The sequence below is a fragment of the Felis catus genome, chromosome D3, assembly GCF_018350175.1.
Source record: "Felis catus isolate Fca126 chromosome D3, F.catus_Fca126_mat1.0, whole genome shotgun sequence".
NCBI classification, from domain to species: domain Eukaryota; kingdom Metazoa; phylum Chordata; class Mammalia; order Carnivora; family Felidae; genus Felis; species Felis catus.
In genome coordinates, this window is record NC_058379.1 from 38,014,612 (window position 1) to 38,032,206 (window position 17,595).

Below are 17,595 nucleotides of genomic sequence, written 5' to 3' on the forward strand. Positions count from 1 at the left end.
AAGCATCCGCTGAAAGAACAGCACCTTTGTCAGTTGTCATTTGCCATCCCAACTTGCCTTTCCAGTCTTGTACCACCTTCACCTCAACTGATGACCTTACCTTGGGTGTGCCTGAGCAGCTAACGGCCACCTCATGTTTAGTCCTCAACTTCTCATCCCTCCACCTTCACCATTCTTCATTTGTCTCATGTGCCTCAGAATCTCTTTTCTGGGGTGCCTGGGGCTCAGTCAGTTGAGCTTCTGACTTCGGCTCAGGTCATGATCTCATGGTTTGTGGGTTTGAGCCCCACGTCAGGCCTTGGGCCGACATCTTAGAGCTTGGAATTTCCTTCAGATTCTGTGTCTCCCTCGCTCTCTGCCCCTCCCCCGCTCGTGCTCTGTCTCTCTCTGTCAAAAATAAATACACATTGGGGAAAAAAAAGAATCTCTTTTCTGATACTGTTTCTTTTTTCCCCATTTCCACCCTATCTCATTTCCACCGTCATTCTCTGCAGGGTCTTCTTCCTGTTAGCCTACAATCAAATCTCTGCGGTCCTAACCACATTCTCCTGAGGACACTCTGCCATGGTGCTTACCATTGCTACCAGAATTGTTCCAAGTGTGTGTTACGTTCCTTTCCCTTCTTCTCACCTGTTCACTCTTCAGATCGAGCCCGCCAAGACTCTGTCACCTTGCCGCACCTGCTATTGCTAACCATAGGCATTTTAAATTCTCCTTGTGCTTTTCTGTGGCCATGGCACAGTTGACCGTACCTGCCTTTGTGAAACAGCCTTCCCTCCACTTCTTCCTCATCATTCTGGCTTGATTTTCTACCTTCTTACCCTGAGGCTTCTTTATTGCTTCTTGTTGCTCTGCTAACTTTTATTTTTTTTTTAACTGTGCCAACTTTTAAATAGAATTCCTCAAGATTGCTTTGTAGACATGTATCCGTCAGGATCCTGCTGGAAATAGATGGCACATCGTACACTTTATTTATTTATTTGTATTTTGTACACTTTAGTAGAGGGCTATTTATGACGCCTTGGCCAGGGTTGAGAGAAAACAGTGAGGTATGGGGCTGAGCACAGCTGGAGCTGCAGGAGAGGCCCCAGGGCAGGGTTATGGCCTTAAGGAGGTAGCAGCCACTGACAAACTGCCCTCCAGCAAGGGAAGGAGGCCCAGGAATAAGCACCCACCCCTTCTCTCTGCCTGTCTTCCTACACTCTAATGACACTTCCCATTCGCCAAAACCTAACCAGAAACCTGAAGGTAAGGGACATTGATGTCACCCGCAAAGGTCTGTGTCCTCTGCACAAGGTGGATCTAGAGGGAAGACAAGAGAATATTCCATCCAGCACTGTTTCTTTCTCTATCCATTCTCACTTTGTTTTTTCTGTCAGCATATACATCCCATAGCTTCACCTGCCACCTCTGTGTTTATGACTCCTCAGTCTGTGCCTCATCTCTCTCAGCCAAGATCTAGGAACTAATTTCATTTGTCTGCAAGATGTTTGCACTTGAATATGCCAGGCACTCAAATTTAATATGATCGAAATGGAATTCATTACATTCCCACTTCAACAAAAATAAATCAAACAAATCAAAAATCAAAACCCTTTTTCCTGTATTCCTTATTCAGCAATGGCACATCCATTAACTAGGTTGCCAGTATTAAAAATTGTTTTTATTTTTATCCAAGTTACACTCACACAAAATGCAAAAAGCAGTTCTAACAAGTTTTATTATAAAATAGTTGTCCAAAGACCACCCTCTCCCGCATTTTCCCCACTGCAGAGACCACTGATGGTATTAATTTTAGCTACTTGTTAGGGTGTTTATCCTGTGACTCTAAGCATAGACTTGTTTTGCAACTTCTTGACCTCTGTGTGGGGTCCTCACTCTCCACCCCTCGGGCTGTGTGGGCTCGCTCTCCACTCCTACCTCCTGGTCGTGCACACTCTTCACTCCATTCATCCTCTCCATGTAGACAGGCCATGATTTTACTTAGAACAAAATTTGTGTTTACCCACAACACATCAGTCATTCTACCGAGAGGAATGTTTGTCCAGTTTTGTTTCTAAAGAATAAACGGCTTAAAAACATGTCAGTCACTTTCACATGTTTCAATGTCATATTACTTGAAAGGAAAAAAGTGTTGGTAGTTCAGAAGATAGATCTGTAAAATAAATGGATAAATCAGTAGGTTTTGGTTAAACTTAAGTACATCCTTTAGATATATTTTTTCAGCAGTGTTTACATAACTTGAAGAGACATACTTGAGTCTGCACATTTGGTAGCTTATTCATTTGCCCAACAAACAGTGTTACAACACTTCAACAAATATGCTCCAGATATTATCTAGTACTGGTGACCAAAAAAAATGAGAAGGTGCCTCTGGCTTCCAGTTCTGTAGGTGAAGAGCTTGAAAGTTGACACTTTGTCCTATCAACAAGTAGAAAGCTGAACGGACTGGACAATCAACAACTCTTCTTGGATCCAAAAGTGAGAAGAGGACGCAGGGCAAACTGTTGTCCCCAGATTGGAGAGATGATGGGAGTACAGGGAGTCGTGACCTGCTGAACAGTAGGAAAACCTGTATGGACAACTCAGAGTTAAATTGTGAAAGTTACCTCTAGGAGGTTGACCAGGTTCTAATAGGAGCTCAATTACAGTAAATACTGGATAAAAATCCTCTCATACATCCAGCAGCGTGAGGGGAAAAGAAACCCTTTTGAAATATGCCAAAGCACTCAGTTCTTAGCAAGGCCTGTTCTCAGGTGAGGGAAACCAGTTAACCAGGGCCTAACCTGCTAAGGTATTACAAGAACCTACCTGACTTGAGGGGAAGGGAAATACCTAACTCTACCCTGCTTTACCAGTCCCACTGAGAGAGGAGAACAAAACTGAGAAACACTTGTGACGTTCACAGGCCAGAGGCTCACTCAAAAACTGAGACCTAATCACAGCTCTCTAGGTTGCATACCCTTCCCCAACACCTTACTGCCATATTAGTAAAGGCCTGTTTATAGTTTTTCTTTTTACTTGATATAGCATGTCTGACTATCAAGAAAAAATTGTAAGGCATACCAAAAGGAAAAAAAAATTGAAGACACAGAGCAAGCATCAGAACCAGACGTGGCAGGGCTTATCAAACTGGAAGTTGAAAACCACTATTATTAATAAGCTAAGGGTTCTAATGGATAAAGTAGACAGTGTGCAAGAACAACAAGGAAACAGAAGCAGAGAGATGGAAATCCTCAGAAAGAACCAAAAAGAAATGCTAGAGATGAAAGACACCATAGCAAAAATGTAGAATGCCTTTGATGGGCTTCTTAGACTGGTCATTGTCTTTTTTTTAAGTTTTAATTATTTATTTTGAGAGAGAGAGAGCATGAGCAGGGGAGGGGCAGAGAGAAGAGAGAATCCCAAGCAGGCTTCATGCTGCCAGTGAGCCAGATGTGGGACTCGAACCCACAAACTGTGAGATCGTGACCTGAGCTGAAATCAAGAGCTGGACACTTAACTGACTGAGCCACCCAGGAGCCCCTAGAGGATGTTCTAATAGAAATTTCTAAAATTGAAAAGTGAAGAGAATGAAGACAAAAACAACAACAAAAACCCAAAAACAACAGAGAGGCACCTGGGTAGCTCAGTTGATTAAGTATCTGACTCTTGATTTCAGCTTGAGTAACGGTCTCATGGTTCATGAGAGCATGCCCTGTGTGGGGCTTTATGCTGACAGCACAGAGGCTGCTTGGGATTCTCTTTCCCTCTCTCTTTGCCCCTCCTCTGCTCACACTCTCTTTCCCTCTCAAAATAAATAAATAAACATTAAAAAAACAACAACAACAAAACATCTAAGGACTGTGGGACAACTACAGAAGGAGTAACATTTATGTAATGAGAATACCAGAAGGAGGAAAAAGAGAGAAAGGAACAGTAGAAATATTTGAAGCAATAAGGATTAAGAATTTTACCAAATTAATGTAGAACACCAAACCACTGATTGAAGAAGCACCAAGAACACCAAGCAGAATAAATGCCAAGAAAACCCTGCACATTGGCATACCATATTGAAAATGATAGAACGTCAAAGATAAATTCCTGAAAGAAGCCAGGGAAGAGGGATACCTTACCAATAGAGGAACCAAGATAAGAATTACTTCTGACTTATCCTCAGAAACTGTGCAAGCAAGAAGAGAATGGAGTAATATTTAAAGTGTTGAGGGAAAAAAAAAAAAAAACCCACCAACCTAGAATTCTCTACCCTGTGAAATTAAGCTAAAATAAAAGAAGGAAAAAAAAGACTTCCCAGACAAACAATAAGTGAAAGAAATTGCTGCTAGTGTACCTGCTTTGCAAGAATGTTAGAAAAAATTCTTTACAGAGAAGAAACTTGGCTTTACATAAAGAAAGAAAGAGCATTGAAGGAATAAATGAAGAGAAAGTAAAAATTTTTATTTTTATTCTTAATCGATCTAACAGACCACAGTTCAAAATAATAAGAGGAACAATGTTTTCCTTTATATTTATGTATGTACATTACATATATATTTATATGTATGTATATGTTTATGTATGCTTATATATGTTCACTGAATGACAGCAGTGATATCAGAGCCAGGAGAAAGGAATTAGTATTATTTTGTTATTATAAGGCACTCACATTACCATGAAATAGTATGGTATTATTTGAAAGTGGACTTTCAGTTAGTTGTAAATGTATATTGTAAACTGTAGGTCAACCATTAAAATAAATTTAAAAGAAAAGAGTATAATTTGTGCTAAGAAAGGAGAAAATGGAATCATATAAAATACTCATTTAAAGGCATGAAAGCAGAGGGGGGCACCTGGGTGGCTCAGTTGGTTAAGCGTCTGACTTCAGCTCAGGTCATGATCTCACGGTTCATGAGATCGAGCACTGCACTGGGCTCTGTGCTGTGATCCTCTGTCTTCCTCTCTGTCTGCCCCTCCCCTATTTGTGCTCTCTCTGAAAATAAATAAACATTTTTTTAAAAAGTAAAAAAAACACATGAAAACAGAAAAAAAGTGGAAGACAAAAAACAGAAACAAAAAAGACAGCAACATAAAACAGTGAATATGGTAGATATTAATCCAACTATATAAATAATTATTTTGAATGTCAATGGTCTAAAATCACCAATTAGGGCAAAGATTGTCAGAGTGTATAAAAATACATGTCCCAAATATATGTTCTCTCCAAGAAATTCACTTTAAATTTAAGAATGCGTATAGATTAAAAGTAAAATGCATGGAGAAAAATATACCTAACACTAGTTAAAAATAAAAATAATACAGTGTAGCTGTATTAATTATAAGCAGAGCTGACTTCAAAGTAAGAGAAGTTATCAGGGATAAATAAGGGCATTAGATAATGATAAAGTGGTCAGTTCTCCAAGAAAACATAATAGTTCTTAATGTGTATTTACCTACGAACAGATCCTCAAGCTACATGAGGCAACAGTTGATAGAACTGCAAGGAGAAATAGATGAATCACCATCACAGTTGGAGAGCTCAGCACCCCTCTCTAAGAAGTGGACACATCCAACAGGCAGAAAATCAGTAAGGATCTAGTCAAACTCCGCAAAACCATCAATTGGCTATATACACTTTTCATTCAACAACAGCAGAATACAAATTTTTTTCAAACTCACATGGAACATTCACCAACACTGACCACATTCTGACTCATAAACCATACCTTAACAGATTTTTTAAAATGTATAAAACATACAGTGTCTGCTTTCAGACCACCATGGAATTAAACTAAAACACAAAAACAGAAAAATAACTGGAAAATCCAAAAATACATGGAGATGAAATAATACTCTTCTAAGTAATTCATAGTTCAAAGAAGAGATCTCATGAGAAATTAAAAAAAATATTTTGAACTAAATAAAAATGAAAACATACTTACCAAAATTTGTGGGATGCAGCAAAAATAGTGCTTAGAAGAAAATTGATAGCATTGAATGCATATATCAGAAAATAAAGATCTAAATCAATCAGTAATCTAAATATCCACCTTAGGAAACTAGAGAAAGAGTAAGTTAAATCCAAAGTAAACAGAAGAAAATAAATAAGAAGAATGAGAGCAAAAGTCAGTGACATTAAAAACAGGAATTCAGCAGAGATCCAGGAAACCAAAACATGGCTCTCTGAGGTAAATAAAATTTATAATCCTCTAACCAGGCTAACTAAGAAAAAATAGAGAGGACACAAATTACTGATATCAGAAGTAAAAGAGGTGACATCACTATGGATCCTATGGATGTTAAAAGGGTAATAATGGAATATTGTAAACAACTCTGCCCATAAATTTGATTACCTAGATGAAGTGGACCAATTCTTTGAAAGACACAATCTGCCAAAACTCACAAAAAAATAAATATACAATATGAATAGGCCTCTATTTATTAAGAAAATTGAGTCAATAAATTAATAATCTCCAAAAGAAAAAGCACCAGGCCCACATGGTTTATAACTGGTGAATTCTATCAGCCATTTAGGGAAGAAATTATACCAATTCTCTATAATCTTTTTCATAGGATAGAAGGAGAGGAAATACTTCCTAACTTATTCTGTGAGGCCAGCAATTACCTAAATTCAAAGCCACACAAAACCATTACTAGAAAAGGAAACCATAGACCAGTATCTGCCATGAACATAGATGCAAATATTCTCAACAAAATATTAGCACATTGAATTCAGCAACGTATAAAATGAATTATACACCATGCCCACTTAAGTAGGTTAATCCAAGATAGGCAAGGCTGGTTCAATATTCAGAAATTAATTAATGTAATCTATCGTATCAAGAGCCTTAAAAAATCACATAATTGTGTTAATAGATGCAGAAAAAGCATTTGACAAAATCTAACACCCATTTGTGATAAAAATTCTGTCATTTATAAAAGTAATTTAGAACTTGCTACCAGTGAAATTGATCTTGTACTAATAAACAAATTATAAGAATGGATAGAAAAAATCTGTAGCCCACCAATGGCTTCAAAAATTTAGAAATAGTGCTCATGATACATTCAGTTCATAAGCATAGCTGCAAGTGTGTGTTTATATATAAATTTCCATTTGGCTAATAGTACCCATGTAGATATTAGGTAGGTATATAAATCATTATTTATGCCTTATATTATACTGTCCATTGTGTTATTCAGTGTTCCCTATATGAATGTCTGTACAGTAAATTCCTATCAGTGAAAATTTTGCACCTTTATACTACCTGGTGTAGTTTTTTCATATTATAATTGTGTAATAGATCCTCTTCGCCATTGGTGGGGTATTTTGGAACTATTTATTTGTAGCAATCATCCTTTGACTACCAAGGGTAATTATATATTTTGGCTTACCTGGGATAGTCCTACATTATGCCTGTTGTAACTGTGTAATCAATAGTGCTCCCTTTTACTCTCAAAAATGTCCCATTTGTATAATAAATTATGTGGTCCCTCAAGATATAACCAGCTTTTCTTGGCTTTCACATGCCTTATGTCTTACTATTCATATTTAGAAATCCTGTCTTAACATAAGCAGCTAAAGCCCTTTTTGAGTTGGTGGTTTGTGAAGAATGAGTATGAATAATTTGTGATTTAGTAGAAAAACCTTGATGGTTTGATACCATATCCAAAGTAGAAATTTGGAATTTCAAGACAAATGGAGAGTACGTGTTGAAACAGCGTCCACTGTGAGGGCTGGTATCGTGAACAGAAGGGGAAGGGAGCAGCCTGGTGAATATCCAGAAAGGAAATGGCCTTTGTGTTAACAATGGATGTGTGGCGTATGTCAGTTCAGTGCTTAACGCTTTTAAATCTTGTAACAGAGCTTACTTATAAAGGCATTTATGTTAGTTATAACCATAAACTGATTTGGAGATTGTTTGTCCTCACACTGCTAATGAAGGAGGTTTTTCTTCCTAAGATATTCCCCACAGACATGTGGCCCCAGAACCCTGAATGTGGCTATTATTATGCCTAACTCTGATGAAATATTTAGATTTCTTAACAAGAATTAAAGCCCCAGGGATTCTGTTGGAAATTTGGCGTTTTTATTTCTTGTAGGAGTCTTATGGGGAAAATATATCTTATGGGAAAAACTAATTGTATTTGTTATAACAGTAACCATAGAAATAGAGAAATGGAAACTTATGCAGACATATTTATCACAAATGGAAACATTTGGAGTTGAATGTTCTCTGCATTAGGCCTTCCACCAGGTCTCTCTTGGACTTGTTCTACAGAATTAAAAGGGATTTGTGACTGTTTTTAAAAATAAGTTATTCTTCATTGCTTTAGATGTAACTGTGAGTTTGATGGCAAGTTCAGTTGATTAACAACCTTGTTGCCATGGGGATACCCTAAGGAAGCATTTCAAAAAGTTTATCCAAAAACCACCTTCAACAGATAATCTGTGATGTGTGATTAAAAAAATACAATTTCCAGGTATCGTTCCTGACATCCTCCGCCCCCTGAATTAGAGTTCCAGTAGAGCAGGAGACAATTGGTATTTTGCTTACTAAATTTTGAAAACCATTGTCCAGGAAATATGCTGAATTTGGGTAGTGGCCTTAAAAAAATGAAAGGTATTTTCAACTTGCTATAGTGAAGCTGTTAATTTTTCAATTTAATGATTACATGTCTTTGTAGTGCTTATTATAGGAATGAACTGGAAGGAAAGTGGAAGCAATTGTATTTGTGAAAGAGCAGAAGGGTTTAGGGAGAGATTAGCAGGGAAAGGGAATTGAGGTAATTTACCAAGAGTGGCTGTGGATGCCCTGGAAAGGAATATGCAGAGGCTGCCAGGCCCAACACTACTCAGTGGCAGTTCAGGCTCATGGCCTTGGGGGAGAGGGAGAGTTTCAAATCACAATCAATGACTTGGAGACGTTGGCCACATTTCCTAATCCCTATGTATCTCACTAGCTTCTTATGTAACATGGAGATAATAATGTGTGAGACTAATTTTCAGAGTGTATACACTTGTCTGTTATAATTCCTTTTCTTCATGTTCCCTCCCTCCCTGTTCTTGCCCGGAAGACCTGTAGGCAGATTGGCTCAGTGGGGAATTAATATTTAATGTGCAAAAGTATAGGTAGTTCTGGACTGCACCCTGTATTATTCCATGTTAATTTGTTTTCATTATGAAAATGCCTTTTTATACTTTAAAAATGTAATTTAACTCTGCTACAATAGATTCTTAGTTATAGTAATCCCAAATATCCCCACCATTTGTATTCTTGTACAGTTCTCTCAATAAACTGTTCTCAGCTGAAGTCTGGTTCTGCCATTTACTGGTGGTATGATCTCGGCAAACCTCTTAAAAGGTTCCTTTTCAGAATGTGTGAAAACAGTATATTGTAGACGTTCAGTGAAAATGTATGTATTTTATAGCTGTGTGTGGACTATGTAAGCATACGGTAAAAGTGAACCCCCTGCTATACTCAGCGCTCTTGCTCTTAGATGATGGTGGTATTTTGTGAAGGCATTATGTGAGCATGCTTGTCCTGCAGTGGAACATATGTCTGGTCTCATTACTATTTCTTCATCCGCCACGCCGTCCAACAACAGAGCTCTGCATCACAGGAAGTGAGATTTACTGTAGTCTTATTAGCACCAGTAGTTATGAGTAATAGATATCAGGAATAATATATGAAAACCCAGTTTTTTTTTCTAGAATGAAATTTAATGTTAAGTCTAGTTATCTGAAAATGTATTCAATTAAAGGAGAAGAGTTCAGGTGCAGTGAAGCCTTTTTCTAAATAAATTAACATCATCTACGTGCTTATAATTTGTTCACCATAAGCCTTTAAAATAGATTTGAAGCCTTTGACAATAAAATACACACATCCAGTAAGCCCATTAAAGTGGAAATTACAAATTTAAAAACCATATAGCAGAAGCAAACAAGCATAATAATATCACTTAGGCTAATAAAATTGTTGTGATTGAGCATTAAATTTAGCTCCAGTGTTCCTAGATAAATAACAGTTTATTTTCCAGCTGCCCTAAGGAACAGCGACGAGTGATGATTACTGCCATGCATCTCATTCCGCTGATGGCTTTTGAGGTCTGACAGGGTGGAAGCCATGGTGCTAACAGTCATGGTGGCATCAAAGACAGCTGAGGCCTAGTGGCAAGGCTCCAGGGCTGAGGGACAGTAATGATAAGGCAAAGCAAGAAAGACCTTGCCAGTCCAGACAATCAACAGCTTTATATTTACACTCAGGAGTGTATCCTTGTTTTTTAATGGGGTGATCTAATTCTTAAGCGTCCAAGTTATTTTACTAGTCATTAATCACTAATGCAGATGATGTTAATACCATCAGGAAGTATCACTACCCATTTAAAGGTAAGAGCTTGAGACAGTGTTTGATTCAGTTATCTGACCTCTGTTTTCCAGTTTGTCGTAATCTGAGCGAGAAGTGTCCATATTTCTATTCAGCTTTATACAAACCCAAATATTTAAAAATCATAAATATGAAATGGAGATGATTTGGTTTCCAAAATAATTCTTTCCTGTATGAAAGGACTCTGTAAATATTGTTAAGATGCCAGTCTCCTTTATTAACTTGACCATCTGGTTGCAATTCTTAAAATTGGGTTTTCAACTTCAGAGATATGAAGATCTACAAACTTGAAAATATCTTTCATAAAGATGTGTATGGGTCAGATTTGGGTTATATTTTCCATGTTTAGATGGCCTTTGTCAGGGAGTGGAGCATCACATCACTGGGTTAGGAGGAGCTCTTTTTAATTCCCATGATTTCATTGTAAGTAATTATATGCAGCATAGGAAAGGGTAATTTAATATTTATTAATGAACATAAGGGAAAACATTGAATAAAGTACATAAAAACATTGTATCTGCTTTCAGAAAAAAAAATTTTAAAGATACTCTCATTTTAGTTTTTTAGTAATAAACCTGAATTCCAACAGTAGGATTTCCAAGTCCAGGTACAGTAGCTGAAATAGAAAGACCTAACTCCTTGTAACAAGATCTTGCTGGAACATTTGGCCAGTCTTGTTTGTGCTTAGAGGTGGTTCCCTTGCTTTTGAAATAGAAAAAGTAGCACTGCAAACTTAAAAGAGAAAGGACATTGAAATTAGGAAGAAATATTAAAGTTTGAGGAAATTTTCTGTTTCTTCTTCACAGCATTATACACATTTACACAAACTTCTTCCTGTTGGTAAATCCAGAGCAGCAGGCATCAGTCTTAAAAAGAGTGCTATTTTTGCCTTTCACAACTGGAATATTTAGTCTTCGAGTACTGACGGTATTATGCAGTTCGGCTGTGTCCAGAATGCTGAAACATTGCAATACATAAATATGGTAAAAGATAAGAATAGCCCCCATTGACAGCAACTGCATGTAGTTTTGTGTCTTCCCTCTTTCTCTACATGATGTCTGGTTGATGCATGTTGGTACATGTAGAAACAGTCTATCCTTTTTATTGGTGACTACTGTTCATCTCATGCCTATGCTACCCTTGCTTTCCAATAGATATTCATCTGTTGTTGGGCATTTGGGTCATTGTCAGGTTTGGCATTTTGAATGAAACTGCAAGGAGCACTTGTTTACACAGCTGTATATTTTCATCTCTTTGGGATGGAATTGCCAGGAGTCACAGAGTAGGAACATCTGAAATCTACAATACAGTAGCAAAACATTTTCTAAAGTAATTGTCCTATTTTCCAGCCCCAGTGACATTGTATGAATGTTCTGGGAGCTCCACAGCCTCACCAGTAATTGATGTTGTCTGTCATTTAAGTCATACAGTTGGCTTTGTAGTATGTCTCAATGTGATCTCTTTGATGAATAGTGAAGTTGAACAATATTTTATTTAGTTTTGACCATTCATTGAACCTTTTTTTTTTCCTGTGGAGTATCTCAAGTGTTTTGCCTATTACTTACTGGATTGCCACTTCTTTTGTCAGATAAATGTATTACAAATGTTCTTGGTTTGGTTGTCCTTTATATTAATGATGATTTTGAGGAGCAGAAGTTTTTTTATTATGATGAAAAATGAATTTCTAAAATTATTCCTTTATGGGTAGTGCTGCTTGTGTGTTAAGAAACCTTTGAGTATCCCAATATCATGAAGATTTTATCTTAAGCTTCATTCTTGAGTTGATTAGGTTGTTTAGGTTTATAGCCCATTTCGAATTAATTTGTATGTGGGAGGTGACATAGAAGTCAAGTGGTTTGGATTTTTTCATATGTGGATATCCACTTAATCCAGTATCATTTGCTGAAATTACTGCTCTTTCCCCATTGAATGGCCTTGTTACATCTATTGAAAAGCAATTTAACTATATAGATGTGAGTCCATTGACATAATCTTTTCTGTTCTAATAATGTATTTGCCTACGCTTAGGCCCAAACAACACTGTCATCATAACTGTGGCTTTATAGTAATTATAGAAATCAGAGTGGGTCTTCCAAACTTGTTCATTATTTTCAAAATTGCTGTTGTTCCATCTGATAATACTTATGAAATACTTTCTATAATATTTCTTGCAATGCAAATCTATAAGTGAATACTTTCTTGTTTTTTTAATCTGAAAGTTAATTTTACTCCTTTTTGAGGGAAATTTTTTTGTAAAACAAAATTTTAGGTTGATATTTTTTAAATTTCTCACTGCTTTAAAGATCTCATTTCATTATCTTCTTGTCTATTCTGTTTCTGATGAGAGGTTGGCTAACATTCCTGTCATGGTTCCCTGTATGTAATGTGTTGTACTTCTGTGGCTGCTTTCAAGACTTTTTCTTTTGTCTTTCATTTTTGGCGGTTTGCCTGCGATTTGTGTAGTTCCGATTTCCTTTGTATTTATTATGCTTGTGTTTTGCTGTTTTTGTTAAGCTTGTAAATTGGCTTTTTTTTTTTTTGACCAAAATAGATTTTGTTGATGTTATTTCTTCAACTTTTGTCTGGTTTGACCATTATCCCTGCTTTATTGTCTCTCCTCTCATTATGGACTCCAAATTGCATGTGTTAGACCAGGTGATTCTGTATTACAAGTACCTGAGCCTCTGTTCATTTTTGAAATTTTTTTATTGTGTGCTTTAGATTAATAATTTCTATGAATCTGTTTTCATGTTCACTTACCCATTTTTCTGCCATCCCTAATCTGTTAAGCCTATTCAGAAAATTTTTATTTAAAATAGTTTGCTTTTCAGTTCTAGAATTTCCATTTGTTTATCTCTTATGGTTTCCATTTCCCTGCTGAGACTCCCTATCTGTTCCCTCATCAAGACTATTTATCCTTTAAGTTATTAAACATATTTCAATAGGTACTTAAAAACTTCATGTCTACTGATTACAACATCTGGGGCATCTCAGGGTCTCTTTCTATTGACTACTTTTTAAAAAAAATGAGCAGGGCTCACATTCACCTGCTTATTTGCATGTCTAATAAATTTTGATGTTATGTTGGACATTAAGAATGATACAGCATTCAGATTTGGGAGCATTTGTCTTCCTTTAAAAAGGGTAGAGTTTGTTCTGTCAGTCAGTTAATTACTGATGGCTGTTCTTAATCTTGTTGAGGTTTCATTTTGGCCTTTCTTAGGGCTGGTCTAGAATACTCTATGACATGGTTCTTATTAGAAAATTATGGCCTTTTTGCATGTCTCGGTCAAATTCTTAAGATGTCTGCACTCTGGTCTCTCTACTCTCCAGGTGTGTGTGACCTCTGCTATCTTCATTTTACTTTCAGCTCTGTATCAGATGCTCTCTTCTTCACCTCACCTTGTCTCACCTTGCACATGTACAGTCCAGCCCTTGACCAAGGTTGTGCAAAAATCCCCCAGAGATTTCTGGCGTCCCCTTCTGTGTAGCTCTATTCTCTCCAGTGTCTGTCCTCTGATTTCCAGCTGCTTCATCAGTGCTGAACTGCATCTGTGTCTCCTCAGCACAGCATGACTGCTCTGTTTCTCCTCCCTGTGCTGCTGTCAGGAAATTGACTACAGGCTGACATCTGGGGCTCGTCTAGGTGTACTTAGGGATTACATATCTGTGGTGCCTATTGTTCAGTGTCTACAGTCCCTTCATATATTCAGTCCAGTTTTATAGTTACTACTGGGAAAGGGCACTCTGTCTCAGCCAGAAGCCTAAGTTTGGTAGAAATATTCTCTTGAAAGTTATTCCTAAGATTGTTGGTTCTCAAACTTCAGCATATATTAGATACATCTAAAGGACTTGTTTAAAAATTGTGAGTCCCTGTCCTTTAGAGTGTCTGAGTCAGTGGGTTGAGTTGGGGCCTGCCAATCTGCATTTCTAACACGTGTCCAGGTGATGGTGATGCTGATGGTCAGGGAACCAAACTTGGAGAACCACTAAATAAGAAAGACGGATCTTGAAAAAAAAGCATTGGACTTTTTCCTAGATACAGTTTTACCTTTTTCTCTTTTTTTGTGGTCCTATGTCTTGCATAACAGACTGATGTTTCAGATAGTTTATTATAATGCCAGCAATCTTGCTGTTTTTATTCAAATTTTGATTTTCAAAAAATTGTGGGTTTTTTCTGCATTGAAAAGGGATTCCTCACTTAATTAATAGAAACAGAAAATATGTAAGAGAGTAAGTAAGGTTATGAAATTTATTCTTTTTGCGTGCCCAAATAATTTGGTTCGTTCATTCTGATATGAAACTTCTAAAACATAGTGTTTTGTAAGTTTCAGAAATAAGTATGTGATTATTGTTTCAGAAATTGAGTTTTATTTTTTATTATTGGGCCTATATGTATGTGTATATGTGAATTATGTGTATGTGTATGTGTGTTTTGTAGATAAGATGCAAAACAGTGGTAACCATTTGCTGGATTTCTGGACCTGAGCCATATCTCTTCCTCAGGTTTACTGAAAGTTTACACTGTCCTTTACAGCTCTCAAGAGAGCCATTAATCTGTCTTAGTAGCATATTTCATCCGCTCCTGTGCCTCCATTGTTTCAATGGCTCCATCTCTCCTTGGTTGTCAGGATTTTGAAACTTATTGCTTCCTTTCACTCTAAAATCGATTCATTTCCCGATAGGGTAAGCCTTGTACTTATGTCAAATTGGTGACTCTAGTTGTTGTGTCTGACATGATTTTTCAGAGGCATCCAGTAGAAGAGGTGTCCTCCCGCCAGCATTACAGTATTACTTAGCCGGGGAAATGGATTGGTATTGTCCCTTCAGATTCTGATCAATCTCTAACAGATTTTTTTGTTTACCAGCTTCTTTAATTTCTCAGAAAAATTGGTACTACAATAGTCTTTAGTGGTTAGATTAGAATGCCCTTTGATGGCACATTTTAAATATTGTTTCAGCTGTAATGTATAATTGTTACAATTTCAATCTCATTTCACAGGTCTGATTTCTAATATTTTGATGCAGACAGAGTGAAATACTAATTACTAAATGCTAATTACTCAACAGGTTCATTTTGATGGCTGGGACCACAAATATGACTATTGGATGGATGCAGACAGCCCTGACATCCACCCGATTGGATGGTGTGACATAACAGGGCATCCCCTGGAAGTACCATATCGTAAGTATTTTATTCTTTGTTGTTGATTTTTAAATACTTAGCCTGAATTCCTACCTTAATGCTGTTCTTTTTCCTGTCATTATAAGTATTTTAAAACTAAATATCAGATAGGTGAATTGACTAATCAGTGCTACAGCTATGCTGTAATTATTCATAATTAAGCCTCAAAAGAGTGTGCTTTATATTTTTAAAAAGTTATAATAATAATTAAGGAATTATTTTGATAGTGTTGTCTAGGAGAATCTTTATTTTCTACATTTTAGTTTGGGAAACTTAACCCAGTCCAAATCCATCGAACTTGGGCCATTGATTTTAGCTGACGTGCATTTTGGTTTTTTGTTTAAACATCCCATCTTAATTAATTTTCTTTTATAGATTATATTTCAAAAAGTTTTAGAAAAAATAGATATTTTAAATTTCAGCAATTAAAAAAATTAGTTGAAAAAAGTCCTCTGTTATATTGGTATTTTCATTATTTCTTTCTTTCTGGCTACTTAAAGTTAAAGAGGAAATTAACCACTCTAAATTTTAATGAACCTTGAACCAAAATATCTCATTCTTTTGTCTGAAGGGTTCTTTCTACCAGATGAGGCTGACATGACTAATAGCTGGTTCCAGACACATGTGCAGGCTCTCCATTCTTTTGTTTGTTTTGTTCCCTCACTGCTTCTGGTGTTTTTCTGTTGGTTTCTTGGGATAACGGCTAGCATATTATTCTGTTAATGAGGTTGTCTTATATTGAGCCAGCCCCATGATGCTAGAACCTCAAGGACTAATTGCATCTTTGAAGTAGTTCCTTAACTTATAGGAGTGAGAAGAATTCCTGAACTTATAGAAGTGAGAAGCGTTCCTGACTTGCTAACATGACATCTTTACGTTGTGCTGGGTGCTTCAAAAACTACAAAGTCAAGAAGGTGCAGGTCCTTACTTAACTTAGAGTGTGTTAGCAAGTGTGGAGTCTGTACATACAGAATGTAAAACCCAGAGACCATGGTCAGTTCTATGTTGGGGGGAAAGTGTTAGGATTTGTGCTCTGTGTGTGTGTTTGTGTGTGTGTGTGTGTGTGTGTGTGTGTGTGTGTGTGTGTGTTTTCTGATTCCACTTTTAACTCTCCATGATTTCACATCCCAGTATGTCAGGGAGATGTTTCTCATTTTATGTTAACCTCCCCCTTTTCCCATATGGACGTGCACACATCTATCCCTCACACAGTAACTTTCTCAAGTAGGAATGGTCTCAGTGTAAGTAGGAATGGGTCAGCATTCCAGGGACAGGGACACCCTCTCTTGACTCCACTCCATCCCATCCATTACCTGCTCCCTTGTCAAACTGCTTAACCAGCTTCTCAAACTGAGTGTCTCATAAATATCCCAAAGTCTATGGATCAAACTGAACTCCATCCCAAGCCAAAAATCTTGCTTTTCTACTATAGTTCCTACTTGCTTTCAAAGTTCCTACTTCTTAAGCAGAGTCATTCTGGACTTGCCCCCCCCAACCCTTCCTACACCCCACACCCCATGTACAATCAGTCACCAAGTCTTATTGATCCTCTAACTTAATTTCTCCAAAATCTATCTCTGACCCCTGCCTGCTCCCTCCCAGGTCCATTGCATTTGATCTCTCATCATAGTTCAGTGACTTGCAGACTGCTAGTTAGTGAGTTGCATACATCCTCCTGAAAAGCCTAAGATCTCAAAATTCAGGTTCTAGAGGCAATATAGTCTACCAGTTAGAAATGTGGAACCTGGAGTCAGAGTGCTTGGATTTGAATCTCAGTTTTAGTGCTCACATAGCTGTGTGACTGACTGTCTATGCCTGTTTCCTCATCTAGGAAATGGAGATAATAATATTATGTGCCTATCTCAAAAATGTATAATGATAAATGAGATAAATGCACACAATACTTTAAAACCTACCTAGCCCCAAAGTGTGTCCTGAATTGGTGCTGGCTGCTGTCAGGAAATGATATCACAGTCTATAGATTATCATTTTTATATGAAATTATGTGATTTATTAAGGATTACAAAACCTGAAATTGTGCTAAAATTA

At 37.0% G+C, this 17,595-nt stretch overlaps 1 protein-coding gene across 12 annotated transcripts in view; it reads left to right on the forward strand.

Moving 5' to 3' along the window:
* The window catches only part of L3MBTL4 (L3MBTL histone methyl-lysine binding protein 4), a 443,788-nt gene that overhangs the window by 233,550 nt on the left and 192,643 nt on the right, over positions 1 to 17,595 (forward strand). For all 12 annotated transcript variants that reach the window (XM_045041371.1, XM_045041370.1, XM_045041373.1 and 9 more), the window contains one exon: positions 15,432 to 15,546. In XM_045041371.1, the coding sequence (XP_044897306.1) occupies positions 15,432 to 15,546 (115 nt within the window). The remainder of the gene's footprint in view (positions 1 to 15,431; positions 15,547 to 17,595) is intronic.